Here is a 17,220-nt window from a genome sequence, read left to right as displayed (position 1 = left end):
TAAATCATGTTATCAAAAATCACACTGAACATACTGAACATACTACAAAAGAAATCATACTGAACATACTAAACTATCAAAATAAATTACATTGTTGCTTGTGTATAAATGTATATCTCTACCTGATAAAAATGTCTTAAGATACATCTAGGAGCCCTTTTACATATAAATACACTTCCATTAGAAGTCACAGAAGAACAGTTTGCTAAAGAACAGAATGTCTAAGCATACAGTAATTCATGTGTCAGCTCTGTTGATGTAATGAGACAAGAGATATAGTAAGGACACAGTAGTCCGAAGATATCAAAGATGTCTCTGCTCACTCTGTTCTCTGATACAGACACATGTATGAATCACACAGCAGTCTGCGTACCATCTCACTGCTCTGACTCACATCTGCTGTGGACATCTCCTCTTCAGACTGTGAAAGGAAGTCTCCAACCTCAGGACAGGACCTGATCACAGGAACGTTGTAGCCATTGTTATCATCACCTAATGATAAAAATAAGACAGTGAGGGATTAACACCCATTTTAGTGATAAACAGCATTTTATATGGTTATAGGATCAATAATGGAAGGATTAAAAAAGGTTTGTGAAACCTCAGTGATCCTGTGCAAATTACATAAATACTGTATATAAATTACATGTAAATATGTTGGACATTTAACATTTGACATACCACATCGGTCAGCCATGCTGTCAAAGAAGATCCAGGACCGTGGGTTAGGCCCATATTTGACAAAAGATACATAATGGCTGGTGTTTATACAGAGGACTGCAAACAGTTGCATCTGGTGCCTCTGTACAGGTGCATCTTCTGGAAGGTGATCTGGAACTGTAAGTTTTTGAGGAGTGTGTTCCTTTCGGGAGGGATGAATGTGAACCTGTAGAAAGAGTCAAAATATTTAGGTTTAGGAAGGCATATGGATGAAAAGAAAATATGGAAAATGCATTGTATCACAGAAATGTAGAAATACAAAGTGCATAAAAAAGATTTTACTATTAGGTGCACTACCTGTGTGTTGCAGGTGGTGCAATACTGCTTAATTATGCCTGGTTGGAGCTTATGGTCCATCAGGCACTGGACACACTCATATTCAGCTAGATGACCACACAGAAAACATTCCCGGGGAGCTGCCAGAGAAAACAGGAGAAGCATGAAAGATATTGCATCTGAAACTGTCCAATATCTGCATCCACAAAACAGATGTTATCAGGAGCAGATTTCATTTAGAAGTATGCTTGTTAAACTCACAACAATGCAAGATGTCTGTGATGTCCAGCTCTGTTGAGGGAATGATTTTAGGGAACATCTTGAACTTCTTTCCAAACCGTGGCATCTGAACTATAAGGCAAGATGGAATCTAAAATAAAAAAGGTTTGATTAATATTAGCAATGTATCTACTAGGCAGGAACCTATAGGGTATGCAAAACTGAATCAAATCAATTATCTAATTTACAATAAACTATAAGAAATTAACAAACCTCTTCAAATTTCAGATCACTTGAGACGAAGGACATCTCAAGCAGCTGTTGAACCGAAGGCACAGCTCGCAACTGATTCTTCTCTACAATGATCTGATGCGTATAGGCACCCTGTGCCAAGTCTCCACATGACCTAAAAAAGCACATACAGGTGTTAAGATAATCAGTTTAAGCTTGTTTACACAGAATGTACACAGTTCAAAAGTTTTGGGTCAGTAACATTATTTAATGTTTTTAAAGAAGTCTCTTATGTCCACCAAGGTTGCATTTTTTAAAATAAAAAATATAGTAAAAACAGTAATATTATTACTATCTAAAATAGTAATTTTAAAATGTAATTTATTTCTGTGATGGCAAAGCTCAATTTTCAGCAGCCATTACTCCAGTCTTCAGTATCACACGATCCTTCAGAAATCATTCAAATATGCTGATTTGGTGTATAATATAATATAATATAATATAAGCAGTGGAATTGAAACAAACCTGATTTTGAGCAATGGCTCTATATGTAAAACATGTTTTAGTAGTAGGGTGATGAACTCCTCTGGATCTGATGGAAATAGCAGTAAAAATGTTTTAGAGATCAGGGTAACATTAGCTGTAAGCCACAGATGAAAACCTGCAGCTCAACATCAACAAGTAAATCAACAAGTGGCCGCTATGGGATAAGTAATACCTTTCTCCTCTGTAGCAAAAGATTTGCAGCCCAGCTGTTTACGAAACTTCATCACACTCTCTGCTGGAACAAAGCCTGTTCTGTAGAGAGAGGCAGAGGTCATATGAAATTAACTGTGAGTACCCTGATGACTATAAACACACATACCCATATGAAGCCTGTTTACTCAAGCTCCATTAGCTTTGTTACGTGACTTTCTTATGTATTAAGAGCCTTTACCTGCGTAAACGGTTCACAATGTCCTGTCTTAAAATGTGTGAAATGCCTTCCTCGCTATCTGCTGATCTGCTAAACATTCTGTTGAACGCTACGGATGACGTGAAGAGACTGTAAAAGCAGAGAAAAAAAGAAAATGCATCAATATGTATGAAACAGAATGAAACATGAAGTAACCTGCATTTCTTGAGATGTTTACCTAAAGAGAGTGGCATCTAGATAGCAGGAGTTGAAGTGACCTTGGATTCCCCTCATTCTGCCAATCAGATGGGACAAAACATCTTGCTCAGCAACAGGGGGAACATCTTCATTTAAATCTTCCAGGAGTGTGACTAAGAAGGGGAAAGGTCATCATCTTTAGGCCTTCGACATTCAGAATGTTTCTGTAAGTGGAGGAATAATAAAGCAGACTCAAGAGTCTCACCTGAGGGAGGTTCAAGTGGTTTTGGGATCTCATTCGGGATGAACAGAAATCTGCTGTCTGGTTTGCAGTTGGTCAGTGGCACAAACAAGGCTTTGTTTCCTTCACAGGTGAAATACCGCTTTGTACCAATTGTCCCATCCGAACAAGTCGTCACCTCATTGTCCTGAAAGGATTTGAGGGATATTTTTATTATTTACACACACAAAACACCACATAATCAGCACACGCTTTATCCTCCTGAGAGAAAAAAATGCTGATGCTGACCAGCTCAAGTCCTGCCCAGCAATTTTTCTTTCCCTCTGGAACTCCAATCCATCTGATCACCCCATACACGGTCAGTCCATTCAAAGAGATGACCTCTGCCATAGACCCCACCTCCAAAGAAGAATGGGACAAGGACTGAATGGAACCGGACACTTCTGTGTTTAATAAGATACTTCCTTTTTTTGCATTGCGTGAGTTGAGAGCTGGCATGGACTTTATGCGAGACACCGCTTTCCTTTTCAAACCTAAAAAGGGAAAACATGTAAATCATATTATTGCAGAAATCATCACCTGACCCCATTAAATTTTGGTATGAAGCATGTTAGATGCTACAAATTGTTTCAGCTTTGAGATTGATGGCATAGTTTTTCCAGTTTAAGATAACAATCTTTTCCGCAGTCTCTAGTCATAGGATCTCTACAATAACACCCTGATCCAATCAATGAATTCAAATATGTTTTAAGGGCTAAACAGATGATTAACTGACCCAAATCAACGCTGTCTCTTAGTGGTTGCCTGGTGTTTAAATGTGACGGGGCCACTTGGACAATATCAGCTGCACTGAAGAAGGGAAGAGGGACAGTTGTCTTTGACAAAATATCATGCTGAGTGTCCTGTGAAAAGATTCAACAGCATGTGAAGAGATCAAGTGGATTCTTCATTATCACCATTATCTATTTTCTTTGCATTTCAAATATTTTGTCTATGTGATCATGGTCAACACCTATGTCACAGTTCAAAAGTGCATGTTTAGATTATGTAACAGTACAGTACACAGTCATATCAGTCATGTTGATTCAGATTATCTATTAAAGTAAACCTACACATGCCCTCTATGTTAAATAAAAATTATATGTAAAGAAAAAAAAAATGTCAGCTTACAATTAATAATAGTATTAATAATATTGATTGTAAAATAATTTTTGTATGATAATAAAATATTTTAATACATATTTAATTTACTGTAAAATAATAACAATCATAAAAAATAAGAAACTAATTAAAATATAAACTTTATTGATATTAATACTAATATACTATAGAATGCATATATAAATGTATATATAATAATACATTATTTCAATACACACACATTATGTGTTTTATTGTTATATATTATTATTTTAAAATAAACTTATATTAATACTACCATTAAGTGAAAATAAAGTTGCTCAGTCAACTGTATGTCATTCTTCAAATTGCAAGAATTAATGGAAAAAGCAGAATGCCTTTCCTCACCACTAAGTCCAGCTCAAATCCCAGCATCTGCAAGACTCCTGGCTTGTCTTTCTTGCCTATTTGAATCAGATTTCTGACCAGGCATGGTTGAAAGTCCTTCTTGTGTTTGACCACTACAAGATCGTCCTGAGCAAGAGCGCAGATTGCACTGAAGAGCTGGACGTTGTACAGCAGCTCAAGTCGCCTGCTGGCCGGTGAAACAAACAGAAGTAGCTGAGCTTGGTGGCGTGTGAGTGGGTATGTGTCCTGCTTCTTCACCGTGCCGCTGCTCTTGGCACTGCCACCTCCTCCATAAACCATTCCTATGAGATCTCCAGCTGCTGTCTCTGCATCCGCGCGCCCAATTGACCCGCGAGACAAGCCTTTCTTGCTTCTCCTCACTACAATAAAGTAGCGCTCCTGTCTTTCCTCGTTTAGCTCCATGCTGAAGGATGAGTGTTTGCGTGTTAAATGACAGCAGTCTCCTCATGAACACAGGAGTCGGTTATCTACTAGTCAGTCGTGATGTCATTCCGACATTCCATTGCTGACATGCTACACAGTAATGACACCAAGGATGCTAGGTACTAGGAAATCAGTCATTTCAAAAAGCGACAGTAATTGATATGCACTGGTTTACAATATATTATTCGTATTGATTTTTATGCATTTGCATTGATCTGTAAGATTGGATGTTTATTTTAATGACCAATACAGTTTACATTTTCCATTGCAAGTCTTCCAATATAACCTACTGAACCGATTATTAATGAATGTTTAACCCCTGACCCAAAGACAATTTCGGGGTACCAAAAGTCTTTTTGCCATCTTTTTTTGGGACCTGTGAAGCAACCCAGCCTCTAAATGTTTACTTAAGTTAAAGACAGCTGAAAAGAAAATACATTTTGAGCACCCTCACATGTTAGACAGTGTCCGTTTAACATATTCAAAAGTCTGCAATGTTAGTTCCTTATGTACATGTGCACTTTTTTCTGTACTTTGGTTGAAAGCACCTGACCTCAAATGTCTTGAGTGTCTGAACTCTTTAACTTGATGAACTTGTTTTTTCATTGTCAAATACTTTGTTAAAATATTAGTCATTATAAAGGGTAAGAAGTCAACTACAGTTCAGCATGCAAGGAGATATGAGATAGAGGTGAATGCCTCCATCCATACTTCCACATGCATATTAAAAATGTAGGCAAAATAATATCCTAATTTGACTGAAAATTTAAGAACGCATCACAAAAGTTCTAAAAATATATATTTAGGTTCATTCATTTTAATTTCATTTGATTTTAACGTCTGATTTACCTCTGTTCCTAATAGTTTGGAGCATGGCCCATCTTATACCCTTCTGCCCTATAAAGAGAAGCATTATAATATGACATAAATATTATCTGACTGACTGTAGTTATGTAAAACACGTCATGCAAGTTACAGTTCTACAGACCACACCTTTCCATCAACAACTGCATTCCATCAACAACTACAGCATGTTTAAGCAGAAATCTGCCTGTAGAAATGGGTTAACTAAGTTAACACAAGACAACTCAAGTCATGCATTGCACCTTCACATGCTTCATGTGCTCTGATCACTTTCTGCCATTGTCAGATAAAACGGCAGGGAACATTTAAAAAAAAAACTCAAATAACTATGGACGCCACATGGCATAGTTGAAATTTATCTTGCTGCTCATCAGATCAGGTGATGTCTAAGTATGGAAATGTGCTAAAGGTGTTCACCAGACTTGCGTGATAGCATGTGCTATGAGATCCTTTAACAGATTTTTTATGTAACTGGTGAATATGACCTTTACGTCACTTATTAGAACAAGACTTGCATTTTATTAGTACAAAATCAACATTATGAAACATTTAGTAACAATTGATTTTGTTGACATAACATGGCCAAATTGGTTTTACATAGATGGCAAATGTCCAACATCAAGTGAGTTGTGTATACTGTTGCAACTCCATCTTTGTCTGCTACACGTTTGATTATGTCTTGGATACACTCAAATGACCCGTTCACATGACAGCACCTGCAATCTGTAATGTTTATGCTGCAGGGCTATGATGTCCTCAATGAGAAACAAAGAAACAAAACAGAATAACCGATGAATTGTAAACGTTCTCGCTGCTCTAACTGAAAATCAACGGAGGAAAACAAAAGAAAGAACTTAAGGGGACAGTTCGCCCAAAAATGAAAATTCTGTCTTTGAAGAATTGTATCCCATACTATGGAAGTCAATGGCAACCAACAACTGTTTGGTTACAACATTCTTCACAATATCTTATTTTGTGTTCAACAGAAAAAAGAAATTCATACAGGTTTGGAACAACTTGTGGGTCAGTAAATGATGGCAATTTTTTCTTTCTTTCTTTTTATTTAATTTTATTTGGGTGAACCATCAATTAAAAAAAATGTAACATTCAGCACACCAGAGTTTTTAGTTTGAAAGTAGCATACTCATGTGGAAAACATGAAAAATATTTCTAAAAAATTGCATCCAGTTATTTTACCTATAAAACATTATGCTGCTTGATATCGCAAACTGGTATTTGTTATCTAATTATTTAAATTAATTATCATAATCATAGACACACTGGTTTTACTACCTACTGTACTTTTCTTTTTTTTTCCTTATAGTGGCGAATGAATCAACTGAAGGAATTCCAAGAAAATGGCTTATTTCCATGTTGCAAAATAAGGTGGATAATGCTGAAATAAAGAGTTAAACTGTAAATGTGCATCTTCTGCAGCTCATAATGTTATTTATTTATTTTTTTTTTTACCTTCAATGGACAAAACCCCCACAAAGCAGTTATCATTTAATACTGTGATACCACTGGAAGACAGTCATGTCTTATAGATTTGATATTCTTCCATACTAAGGACAGTTTGACCACAGAAAGTAAGACAAGGGCTACTCTGATAGACCACACTAGGCGAACCCAGGCTCCCCCTCGTGGTTTTTATAGTGCATTACATGACAACAATAATAATAATGATAGTAATAATAATAATGAACCTATCTGAAGTTATCTAGATAGTTGTGCATTTCTTTGCTTTATTGTTTTAAACACAATCATTTCACATGAAATATCAAATCAAAGCTTTAATTCAGCAGTTTCCATATTAGCTTAATGTTACTATGAAAGAAAACAGGAAAATTCAAAAGTCCTTCACTTCATTTTATTGCTGCATGACAGTCTAGAACACATGTACTTTCAAATGGCCAACAACATATTTGGAGCCATAATTTTAGCTGCCACTGGATTTATTATACACTACATTGTAAATATATATTTAAAAAAAAGTTCAAGCATATTCATATCAAGCTTTTATTTTGAACCAAGGTACTTGCATGTTTGTTGTTCGCTTGCATGCTTGTTGACTCTTTCTGCATCTTAGTGACTAAAGTTGCGACGACTAGGCTGATGGAGGATCACACGATGTATGCGAGAGTAGTGTTGAGGAAGACGCTGACAAATGTGGTTCTGCCGTTGAATGCAATTGCGGCTGAGATTGTGGCGGTTGGACCGTGTCTGAGCCCGCTGTATCCGGCCCACCTGTGACACTTTGACCAGAGCTCCGGCCTGAGAGACCAACCGCTGAGATACTCGACTACTGCCTCGAGCAACAGGGACTTCTGGTTCGACCATGCTTTAGAAAGAGAACAAAACATTCGTTCAGATCAATCCAATGCTGACTGTCAGTGTCAATGTTGTTACAACACAACCTCACAGCAGGAATAAAGTGATACTGACTGGGATCTCTGAGCAGATGTATTGGTTTTACCTTGCATCACTGACCAAGCTGGCAGCACATTTCTCAGTGCTGGACAGGTTTCCTATTAACTTGAACTGCACCTCACTGGGTTCAGGGGATGCCTCTCCATCTACAGCAAATAATTATATATACCAAGGAAAGCTGTAAGTTAATAAGCACAATTGCACCTCTGTTATGAGACAACTGTTATTTGTGCCAAACAAGTTAATAAAAATATATTTTGAAGAAAGTTTTGCCCACACAATGGAAGTCAGTGGGGTCCAAAACAACGTTGTATTACTGACTTTTACTGTATTGAAAAGAAAAAACCCTGTAAATGATGACAATGTTCATTTTTTGTGAACTATCCCTTTAAATGAATGCAAATTATTATTTGCAGACCGTAAATTAACTGCACTGTATTTTAACCCAGTATTTCAAGGATGGACTGAAGCAACTTGATAATCTTGATAATCATAAATCACGCTTTTGAGGAATGGTTATTTGTGCATCTCTCAATCAACATTATATTGTATATTTGTACATTTCTCAATCAACATTGTAATTACATCATGAGAACTTCATCTTACTTTTTGGTCATATAAATATCAGCAGCTGCAAAAAAAAAAGTGCATATTTTGCTCAGTTTCTGCCTCTGAATAAAACGGAAGTGTTTTTCCTTCTTGAGTATGAGCTCCACACCCTCATATTCTCAATTTTTAATATGCCAGTCCATACAGGGTTTTCATATCAACACGAGACATTTGTAATGCTGTACTCACCAGCAGCATTGACCAGGAGCCAGCCCTCCTCATCCACTTCTGGTGACCCTGGTTTTGGTACAGTTGGTTCCTCAGTTGTTTCATTTACACTTCCAAAGAGCAGGTTTGTGAGCCGTTGAAACATTGTTATAAACCAAGTGTGATTGTACTGAATGTTAACTTGATTGCCTGGTACACGGGTCTCACAATTCTTCACCCTGACAGACGTAATGAGCAGATCTCAGCAGTACAACTTCAGCCAGACCTTTGGTAGAGGAGAAATGTGAATATAAATGTAAACACTGTGATACAGTTCCCGTTTTGAATTATCCCCACTAATCAAGACTTGAATAAAAAACAGGCTAAAAGCTATTTTAGGCTTATATCTCATATTGAGGTCAGGCTTCCAGGCTTCTGTCAGGCTTCATTTTGAAATTCTATTTTTCAGGCTTGGCAACCTCTTTCAATGCACACTTACAAATTCAAAACATTCAGATTACACTGTGTTTTTAGTAGAAACATATATGTTTCTTTAGTTAAAGATATGTTCAAGATGTGACTGTCATGTAAAACCTATATCTGGAGATATTTGTTCAGAACTTCATATAGCCACAAAGATGGATGAACTGTTTTGGGAGTGCATTGTTAGACCCCAGCTTCATTGCTGGCGTCCATCTGTCGTTCTCCAGCAGGGGGGTGTGCCATTAAAACAATACATACATTTTCTCTGAAAACACAGCATCTGCATCATGTGGAAATGATTTAATTTCGATGTTTTTTATGCAGGGTTCATTATTAGCATTGATTTTATTTATTTATTTTTGCTCCCTCTCCTTTAACACTTGAATCATTTAGGAAGGCATGTCGAGGAAAACCAGGGCCACTGATTTATCCGTTTGTGCAATAGGCTACAAATAACGTTACACACTAAAACAAAGTGTCCTGTGGAAGAAATGTAAATGATAAATACTATCACATCACTATCGATGAATGAAGAAGCGTCATAAGCTTCGATTATGATTAAGACATATAGTGTTATTATGTATTCATTTATCCATATTTCTATATATGCATATATACAAACAAAACAGATTTAGGAATATACAGATTTTCTCGCATAGTTTAAAAAGAGGCTTAAGTGAAACATACTAACGTTACCTGCTTCTTTACAGAGCAACCTTTTTTCTGACGTCTAAATAGTTAAAAATACATCTTTGGTTGTTTAATCCGAGGTAGAGGTGCAGAATATATGTTATTTTCTATTTTCTATTTTCTTTAGAAACGGTTCCACGTAAATTATAGCACCGCAGTATAGATCCCAACTAACAGCTGATAATAAAAACAAAAAAGCCCAATGATGTAGCTCCGCCCAAAGTCGAGCGCTAGTCCAATGGGATTCGTACACAAACCGAGGGGTGGAGCCAGAATTTAACGGGGTGTATTAACCATTTTTTTAATCTATAACAGACCTGGGAACAGTTTTTAACACTATACTATAAAACTCATTGGTTGAGCGTGAGTAAAACTGATTCCAGAACAGCTGATAATAAAAACAAAAAAGCCCAATGATGTAGCTCCGCCCAAAGTCGAGCGCTAGTCCAATGGGATTCGTACACAAACCGAGGGGTGGAGCCAGAATTTAACGGGGTGTATTAACCGTTTTTTTATCTATAACAGACCTGGGAACAGTTTTTAACACTATACTATAAAACTCATTGGTTGAGCGTGAGTAAAACTGATTCCAGTTCAGCTGTGGAGGACGGTAGCATGACATGTCGAGGGCAGGTCGAGGGGCGTAGTTACACATTTTGAAAACTGCAGAATGAGCGCAGCAACTGACAGTAGGGATTATTTGGGTATGAAGGAGAGCTTTTTTTTAAAGGCATAGTTCACTCAGAAATTAAAATGTGCCTTTATGTAGTTCCAAACCAATATGGCTTGCTATCTTTTGTGGAAAACTAAAACGGGATCATTTGGCGGACAGATTTAGTCACTATTCACGTAACTGTTATGGAAAAGATGCAACCAAAGTCAACAGTGACTGAAGCAAAAAGTGTAACATTTTACAATATCTTTCCGCATTATTTAGAACATGAGCCTTTAATTCCCTCTAAATGCCATAAAGAATTATTAGAACAATTGATCGAAATTAATGGACACATTTGTATTAATATTTTAATGTAATTAAAACGCGTTTTAAGCTAATGTGATTGATAAGTGAATAGGAAAACACATTTTTATCACTGCGAAATTTTGCTAATAGCAATAATAAAATAACAAGTCGCGTTAAATCATTTTAAACAGGATCCGATAGGTATATTTAAGCCTCCTAAACACTTAATAAAATATTTTCTGTGTGTTTAGCTTATCAAACATTGTATCAAACATTGTGGACAAAAAGTTATTTCATAAAAAAAGTGATACACACTGGAGGACAAAACCTGCAGAAATGATAAATAAATAATAGGAAAATGAATACATGATTAAACAAAACAAGATAAAACACATATAATTCTTTTGTAATAAAATTCAATCCTGAATTTATTGTTATTACCTGTTTTCTCTACTTATTATGTTCTGTATTTATTTGTATCACTTGAACTTTTATTTAATTATTCTTTCATTTATTTTTAATTATTTTATGATGACATCCTTAACATAATATATTTATATTGTATTTATTTTTTCTATTATATAAATGTGATTGATAAGTGAATAGGAAAACACATTTTTATCACTGCGAAATTTTGCTAATAGCAATAATAAAATAACAAGTCGCGTTAAATCATTTTAAACAGGATCCGATAGGTATATTTAAGCCTCCTAAACACTTAATAAAATATTTTTTGTGTGTTTAGCTTATCAAACATTGTATCAAACATTGTGGACAAAAAGTTATTTCATAAAAAAAGTGATACACACTGGAGGACAAAACCTGCAGAAATGATAAATAAATAATAGGAAAATGAATACATGATTAAACAAAACAAGATAAAACACATATAATTCTTTTGTAATAAAATTCAATCCTGAATTTATTGTTATTACCTGTTTTCTCTACTTATTATGTTCTGTATTTATTTGTATCACTTGAACTTTTATTTAATTATTCTTTCATTTATTTTTAATTATTTTATGATGACATCCTTAACATAATATATTTATATTGTATTTATTTTTTCTATTATATATATATATTTTTTTATTGTTTATATTTAGTTATAGCTTATGACTGCAGAACCAAACAGAAAACCCGTTAGGAACGTCGCAAAATAACCACATTTTATTACCAGAAGGTGGAGCCATAATCAAACTTGTACTTCCACCCCCAAACTCATTCCAGGCTCGTCTTGACATCTGTTGAAAAGTGCATTGTGCACTTGTCAGCTATATCAAAACTAGATAATAAAACATATCCAGAACACATACATTCTAGTGTATTATATATAATGGCCTGGACTTTGAAACAAAACTTGATGACAGTGAACATTTCATCACTAAACGATGCATCTGTACAAACCAAATCTATGTGTTTTGTTACGAAGTAGACTTAAGTAGATTTATGCTGCACACGCCAATTCTATTATCCTCCATTATGCAGACTTTGGAAATGGCAAACAGTTCCTTCACAAAAGCTTTAATTTAAATGAACAATCTGGCTTTTTAACACACATTGGCTTGAAGCCATGAAGTAAACAATGCATTTAGAATGGCTAATTTACATGATCTTAATAGGCACGAATGAAACAATTCGCTTGTGTGTATTACCTGCGAAGTGCGCTTTGGAACATTCACACCTAGGCAGCAGTAAAGTGCTGGTAATTAAATGAAACACTGACGACAGCGATGGCTGTAGGCTGTTCTTTTGGGCGGGTCCAAATGGACGTATACCCACTTAGTCAGTCAGACTATTTTAAATAAGTACAGACTCACTAATTGTAGTCCAGATCAGTGTTCACGTTACGAGAACTGCGGATTGGCGAGGTCGCTACATTTAACGCACTATCTGAAGTGGGGCGATTTCAGCGAGATTTTACCCCTGAAAATAACTGGACTGGGTGGATTGTTAAAATTGAAGTGTTCAGCATGCCTCGATCTTTCCTCGTAAAAAAGTATTTCACCAGCAAGAGGCCAAACTACAGCGAGTTGGAATGTCAGAACGGTGAGTTTTGGTCTATTCTTTAAAAATCGAATCGATCTACACGTAAAATGTTTTTTAGAGAGCAAAACTTGCACATAGGTTGAGTGCTGGTAATTAAATGAAACACTGACGACAGCGATGGCTGTAGGCTGTTCTTTTGGGCGGGTCCAAATGGACGTATACCCACTTAGTCAGTCAGACTATTTTAAATAAGTACAGACTCACTAATTGTAGTCCAGATCAGTGTTCACGTTACGAGAACTGCGGATTGGCGAGGTCGCTACATTTAACGCACTATCTGAAGTGGGGCGATTTCAGCGAGATTTTACCCCTGAAAATAACTGGACTGGGTGGATTGTTAAAATTGAAGTGTTCAGCATGCCTCGATCTTTCCTCGTAAAAAAGTATTTCACCAGCAAGAGGCCAAACTACAGCGAGTTGGAATGTCAGAACGGTGAGTTTTGGTCTATTCTTTAAAAATCGAATCGATCTACACGTAAAATGTTTTTTAGAGAGCAAAACTTGCACATAGGTTGACTTTAGAATAGCAACTGTATTTATGTTCGAGTTTTCATAAAGCTTCGATAGATCGGACATAGTTATAAGATAGATAAATGTAACTTTAAAAAGTTTGTGGATAATTTCCCGAGTGTGGAATTTCGATTTAGACACAGCTCCTTTTCTTCACTGGATCTAGTTGCATGTGAGATGCACGTTTTTTTTTTTTGAGTTTCTACTTCTGTTGCAACTATCTGCCTTATGCTTTTCATTGGCAATCACTTCTATTATCAACTAGCAAGTCCTCTAAGTCGAGTGTTTATGGTTGTAAAAACATGATTAGGAACTTTCTCTCTCACACATCAGATACTCTGCCAGACAGATACCCACTAGCAGAACTTCCAGCAGTCACCAGTGACTTCCCAGTAACTTGCTTGACCACTGGACTGATTTGGGACGTCAGCTTGCTACCCTCCCTTCACGATCCCACATCTCCATCCACCCTTTCCACTAGCCAGGGCCCGCTGGACCTCAGCTCCCCGTCCAGCGTCAGCTGCTGCAGCAGTGGGGAGGAAGATGAGGGGCGCACCTCAGACCCACCGAGCCCAGATTTCTCAGACACCTACCACCCCCAACAGACCAGCAGACCGAGGCGCAACAGCAAGAACAGAGCAGGACAGAGAGAGGACAAGAGCGAGGCTACCGTCCCAGCCACTCGACCGGCCTTCTTCTGCAAGCACTGTCCCAAAGAATACAACAGTCTTGGTGCCTTGAAGATGCACATCCGCTCGCACACACTACCATGCGTCTGTCCCACCTGTGGAAAGGCATTCTCACGACCCTGGCTGTTAAGAGGACACATTCGCACACATACAGGTACATCAACAAACTTACTAAATGTTTTCTCACTTTAAGGCTTATTTCATCAGTTACTAACACCAAATTTGGTTCATGCTGATTTGCATTAAAAATGTTTCAGATGTTATCAATTTATAGTTAAAGACATAGCAGAATAAACATTGTCAATTTTGCTTTGGAAATGTAATTTTATTATTTTTTTTTATTTTTTTTTAAGATGTAGCAGAGTAAATTACTTTTTAATATTACTAGATTTAATTACATTTTAAATTAATTTAAGATTGTAGCTGAGCAAATATCTTCTATTTTGCTTTGAATTAAAACTGTATTTTCCTTGTTCTTAATTTATTTTTAAGATGTAGCAGAGTCAATTAATTTTTTTTATTTGACTAGATTGAATTAAATTTTAAATGAATATATTTTTAAAGATTGTAGCTGAGCAAATATCTTCTATTTTGCTTCGGAATTTCAAAGGTCCATGGAAGAATTTTAATTTTATTTTTTCTCTTTTTTATTTATATATATATATATTTAAGGTGTTGCAAAGTAAATATCTTACATTTTTTCTTTGGAAATCTCGAGATTCTTTTTTCTCAATAATTCCATTAATGCCATAGCATTAGTTTAGTGATTCACTCAGTCACGTGAGTTTGCCCTCAATAGAATTGCTTTTCATTGATCACTCATTGTGTTGACATCTTCTTAACAATGACACAATAGGACAATCTTATCAATCACTAGTGTGAGAGCGGAGATAAGCACAGATAAGTTAATCAAGAATGCTAGGGAGCACTTGTTATCATCCTTGCTGAATAGCCACTTATTTTGTGTACCTGTGGTTGATTCAATCCGTTTATCATGTGACTGTTAGCTATTGCACTAACATTGGTATTTAACAAGTACAGTGGGTACGGAAAGTATTCAGACCCCCTTAAATTTTTCACTCTTTGTTATATTGCAGCCATTTGCTAAAATCATTTAAGTTAATTTTTTTTCCTCATTAATGTACACACAGCACCCCATATTGACAGAAAAACACAGAATTGTTGAAAGGGTCTGAATACTTAGGACCATGTGATATTTCAGTTTTTCTTTTTTAATAAATCTGCAAAAATGTCAACAATTCCGTGTTTTTCTGTCAATATGGGGTGCTCTGTGTACATTAATGAGGGAAAAAAATGAACTTAAATGATTTTAGCAAATGGCTGCAATATAACAAAGAGTGAAAAATTTAAGGGGGTCTGAATACTTTCCGTACCCACTGTATATTTACTTTTAGAAAGGACATTTGTGATTACAAAGTGCATACATATAACTGTAGTTTTTTCTCTCTCTCCCTCTCTCTCTCTCATTTCCCCACAGGTGAACGTCCATTCTCCTGCCCACACTGTAACCGTGCCTTCGCAGACCGTTCTAACCTGCGCGCGCACCTGCAGACCCACGCAGATGTGAAGAAATACCAGTGCAGCACCTGTTCTCGCACCTTCAGCCGCATGTCCTTGCTGCAGAAACACAGCGCAGCCAGCTGCTGTCCCTCTACGGCCTGAACACACCAATTTATATTAATTCGGACATGGTGCCTTGTGAGATAATAATGACCATGCGCTTTTCCTCTCAACACCCGCACATAGACGCAATATGTGACAGGAGAAGGATGACGTGACATTTCAGAGGACTTCTTAAACATAACACGGTCGATACATTTCCAAGTGCCACAGACTTTTTTCCTAACCAGATTACTTCAAATGAAGGAGTTATGAATGTTTAAAATATAATAGCTGTTCAGCTAGGACTCCTGAACAAGGGACAGCTGCTGTCAGGTTGGGGGTGGGCTCACATGTAGGGTATGTCTCTCAGCATGACACACACATGCAAACATAAGCACACAGACAGACAGCTGTTCTGTGGTGCGGAGGCAGTGTGCTAACAGGTGCCACGGCCCTGACCGTCACATCTCTGATAACAGGTGGCGTCTACAGAGTTCTCTAGAAACACATTTGGAGAGAGTCGTAATGGACCACAGTTGACTGTGTGTTTTTTTCAGTTGGTTTTAGTGTGTTGTAACCTGCATGCGCAAGGTTCATCACTTGTTTTTACCGATGTTTGTTCTTTTTACCACAAGTTGTTTTAGTTTTTTTTACTCTCCTTTATCCCTCTTCCTTTTGTTGTACAGGGACTGAGTTTTAAAATGCACTCCAATTTACCAAAGAGTATTGAAGTCCTGTCGTTTTGTATTATTGACACGAATGACTGGACCATTGAAACCAAAGCCATGCAACTTTTTGTCATTTAAAATGTTTTTTTCAAGTGATGACATACAACACTTCTGTATTTTTGTCTGATGTGAAGAAAAGGACATTTTCAATAAACAGACTACGAGTTTTTTTTCAGTTGGTTTTAGTGTGTTGTAACCTGCATGCGCAAGGTTCATCACTTGTTTTTACCGATGTTTGTTCTTTTTACCACAAGTTGTTTTAGTTTTTTTTACTCTCCTTTATCCCTCTTCCTTTTGTTGTACAGGGTCTGAGTTTTAAAATGCACTCCAATTTACCAAAGAGTATTGAAGTCCTGTCGTTTTGTATTATTGACACGAATGACTGGACCATTGAAACCAAAGCCATGCAACTTTTTGTCATTTAAAATGTTTTTTTCAAGTGATGACATACAACACTTCTGTATTTTTGTCTGATGTGAAGAAAAGGACATTTTCAATAAACAGACTACGATGTTTTTCATATTGTCCACTATGCTCGTGGACTGACTTCGATATCACAATTTATTGACACCACAATTTGTGCATGAAATATCTTAAAATTGAATTGCGTTCAGTGCAATTTTTTTGCATACCTTTTTTTCATATTTCATGTCTTTTTGTATTTGTCCAAATCATTTCCAATAAAA

The 17,220-nt window shown here is 36.5% G+C and overlaps 3 protein-coding genes across 3 annotated transcripts in view; 2 read left to right on the top strand and 1 right to left on the bottom strand.

The window, feature by feature from the left end:
- LOC107562773 (uncharacterized) overlaps window positions 1-5,330 on the top strand; it is a 30,456-nt gene extending 25,126 nt beyond the window's left edge. Inside the window, exons 4-5 of the mRNA XM_016247530.1 lie at window positions 3,639-3,650; window positions 5,320-5,330. The gene's annotated coding sequence lies outside the window, so the exon portion shown is untranslated. The remainder of the gene's footprint in view (window positions 1-3,638; window positions 3,651-5,319) is intronic.
- Window positions 99-4,751, bottom strand: cyld2 (cylindromatosis (turban tumor syndrome) 2). Its single transcript, XM_016247819.1, has 13 exons — window positions 4,308-4,751; window positions 3,556-3,682; window positions 3,069-3,313; window positions 2,805-2,967; window positions 2,580-2,712; window positions 2,384-2,491; window positions 2,165-2,244; window positions 1,972-2,038; window positions 1,489-1,621; window positions 1,258-1,366; window positions 1,018-1,136; window positions 682-886; window positions 99-492 (listed from the first exon to the last, which is right to left on the bottom strand). The coding sequence occupies exons 1-13, from the start codon at window positions 4,728-4,730 to the stop codon at window positions 320-322; spliced, it is 2,085 nt and encodes a 694-aa protein (XP_016103305.1). The 5' UTR covers window positions 4,731-4,751; the 3' UTR covers window positions 99-319.
- Window positions 5,331-13,142: 7,812 nt separating the features above from the next.
- Window positions 13,143-16,695, top strand: LOC107581900 (protein snail homolog Sna-like). Its single transcript, XM_016267581.1, has 3 exons — window positions 13,143-13,417; window positions 13,828-14,337; window positions 15,682-16,695. The coding sequence occupies exons 1-3, from the start codon at window positions 13,342-13,344 to the stop codon at window positions 15,864-15,866; spliced, it is 771 nt and encodes a 256-aa protein (XP_016123067.1). The 5' UTR covers window positions 13,143-13,341; the 3' UTR covers window positions 15,867-16,695.
- The last annotated feature ends 525 nt before the right edge of the window (window positions 16,696-17,220 follow it).

Source organism: Sinocyclocheilus grahami, unplaced genomic scaffold, assembly GCF_001515645.1.
Source record: "Sinocyclocheilus grahami isolate Dianchi unplaced genomic scaffold, SAMN03320097.WGS_v1.1 scaffold3.1, whole genome shotgun sequence".
Classification (NCBI taxonomy): Eukaryota; Metazoa; Chordata; class Actinopteri; order Cypriniformes; family Cyprinidae; genus Sinocyclocheilus; species Sinocyclocheilus grahami.
The sequence above is the reverse complement of the archived record's forward strand: the minus strand, read 5'-3'. Positions and strand labels throughout refer to the sequence as shown.

What these genes read in the sequence shown, in the direction of transcription:
- cyld2 (XM_016247819.1), bottom strand. Translation starts at nt 4,730, where the DNA reads ATGGAGCTAAACGAGGAAAGACAGGAGCGCTACTTTATTGTAGTGAGG. An exon ending in ACCACTTGAACCTCCCTCAG is followed by an intron (nt 2,713 to 2,804) that starts GTGAGACTCTTG and finishes TCCCCTTCTTAG; the next exon opens with TCACACTCCTGGAAGATTTA. An exon ending in TTTTGCTACAGAGGAGAAAG is followed by an intron (nt 2,039 to 2,164) that starts GTATTACTTATC and finishes TATTTCCATCAG; the next exon opens with ATCCAGAGGAGTTCATCACC.
- LOC107581900 (XM_016267581.1), top strand. Translation starts at nt 13,342, where the DNA reads ATGCCTCGATCTTTCCTCGTAAAAAAGTATTTCACCAGCAAGAGGCCA. An exon ending in CGAGTTGGAATGTCAGAACG is followed by an intron (nt 13,418 to 13,827) that starts GTGAGTTTTGGT and finishes CTCACACATCAG; the next exon opens with ATACTCTGCCAGACAGATAC. An exon ending in ACACATTCGCACACATACAG is followed by an intron (nt 14,338 to 15,681) that starts GTACATCAACAA and finishes ATTTCCCCACAG; the next exon opens with GTGAACGTCCATTCTCCTGC.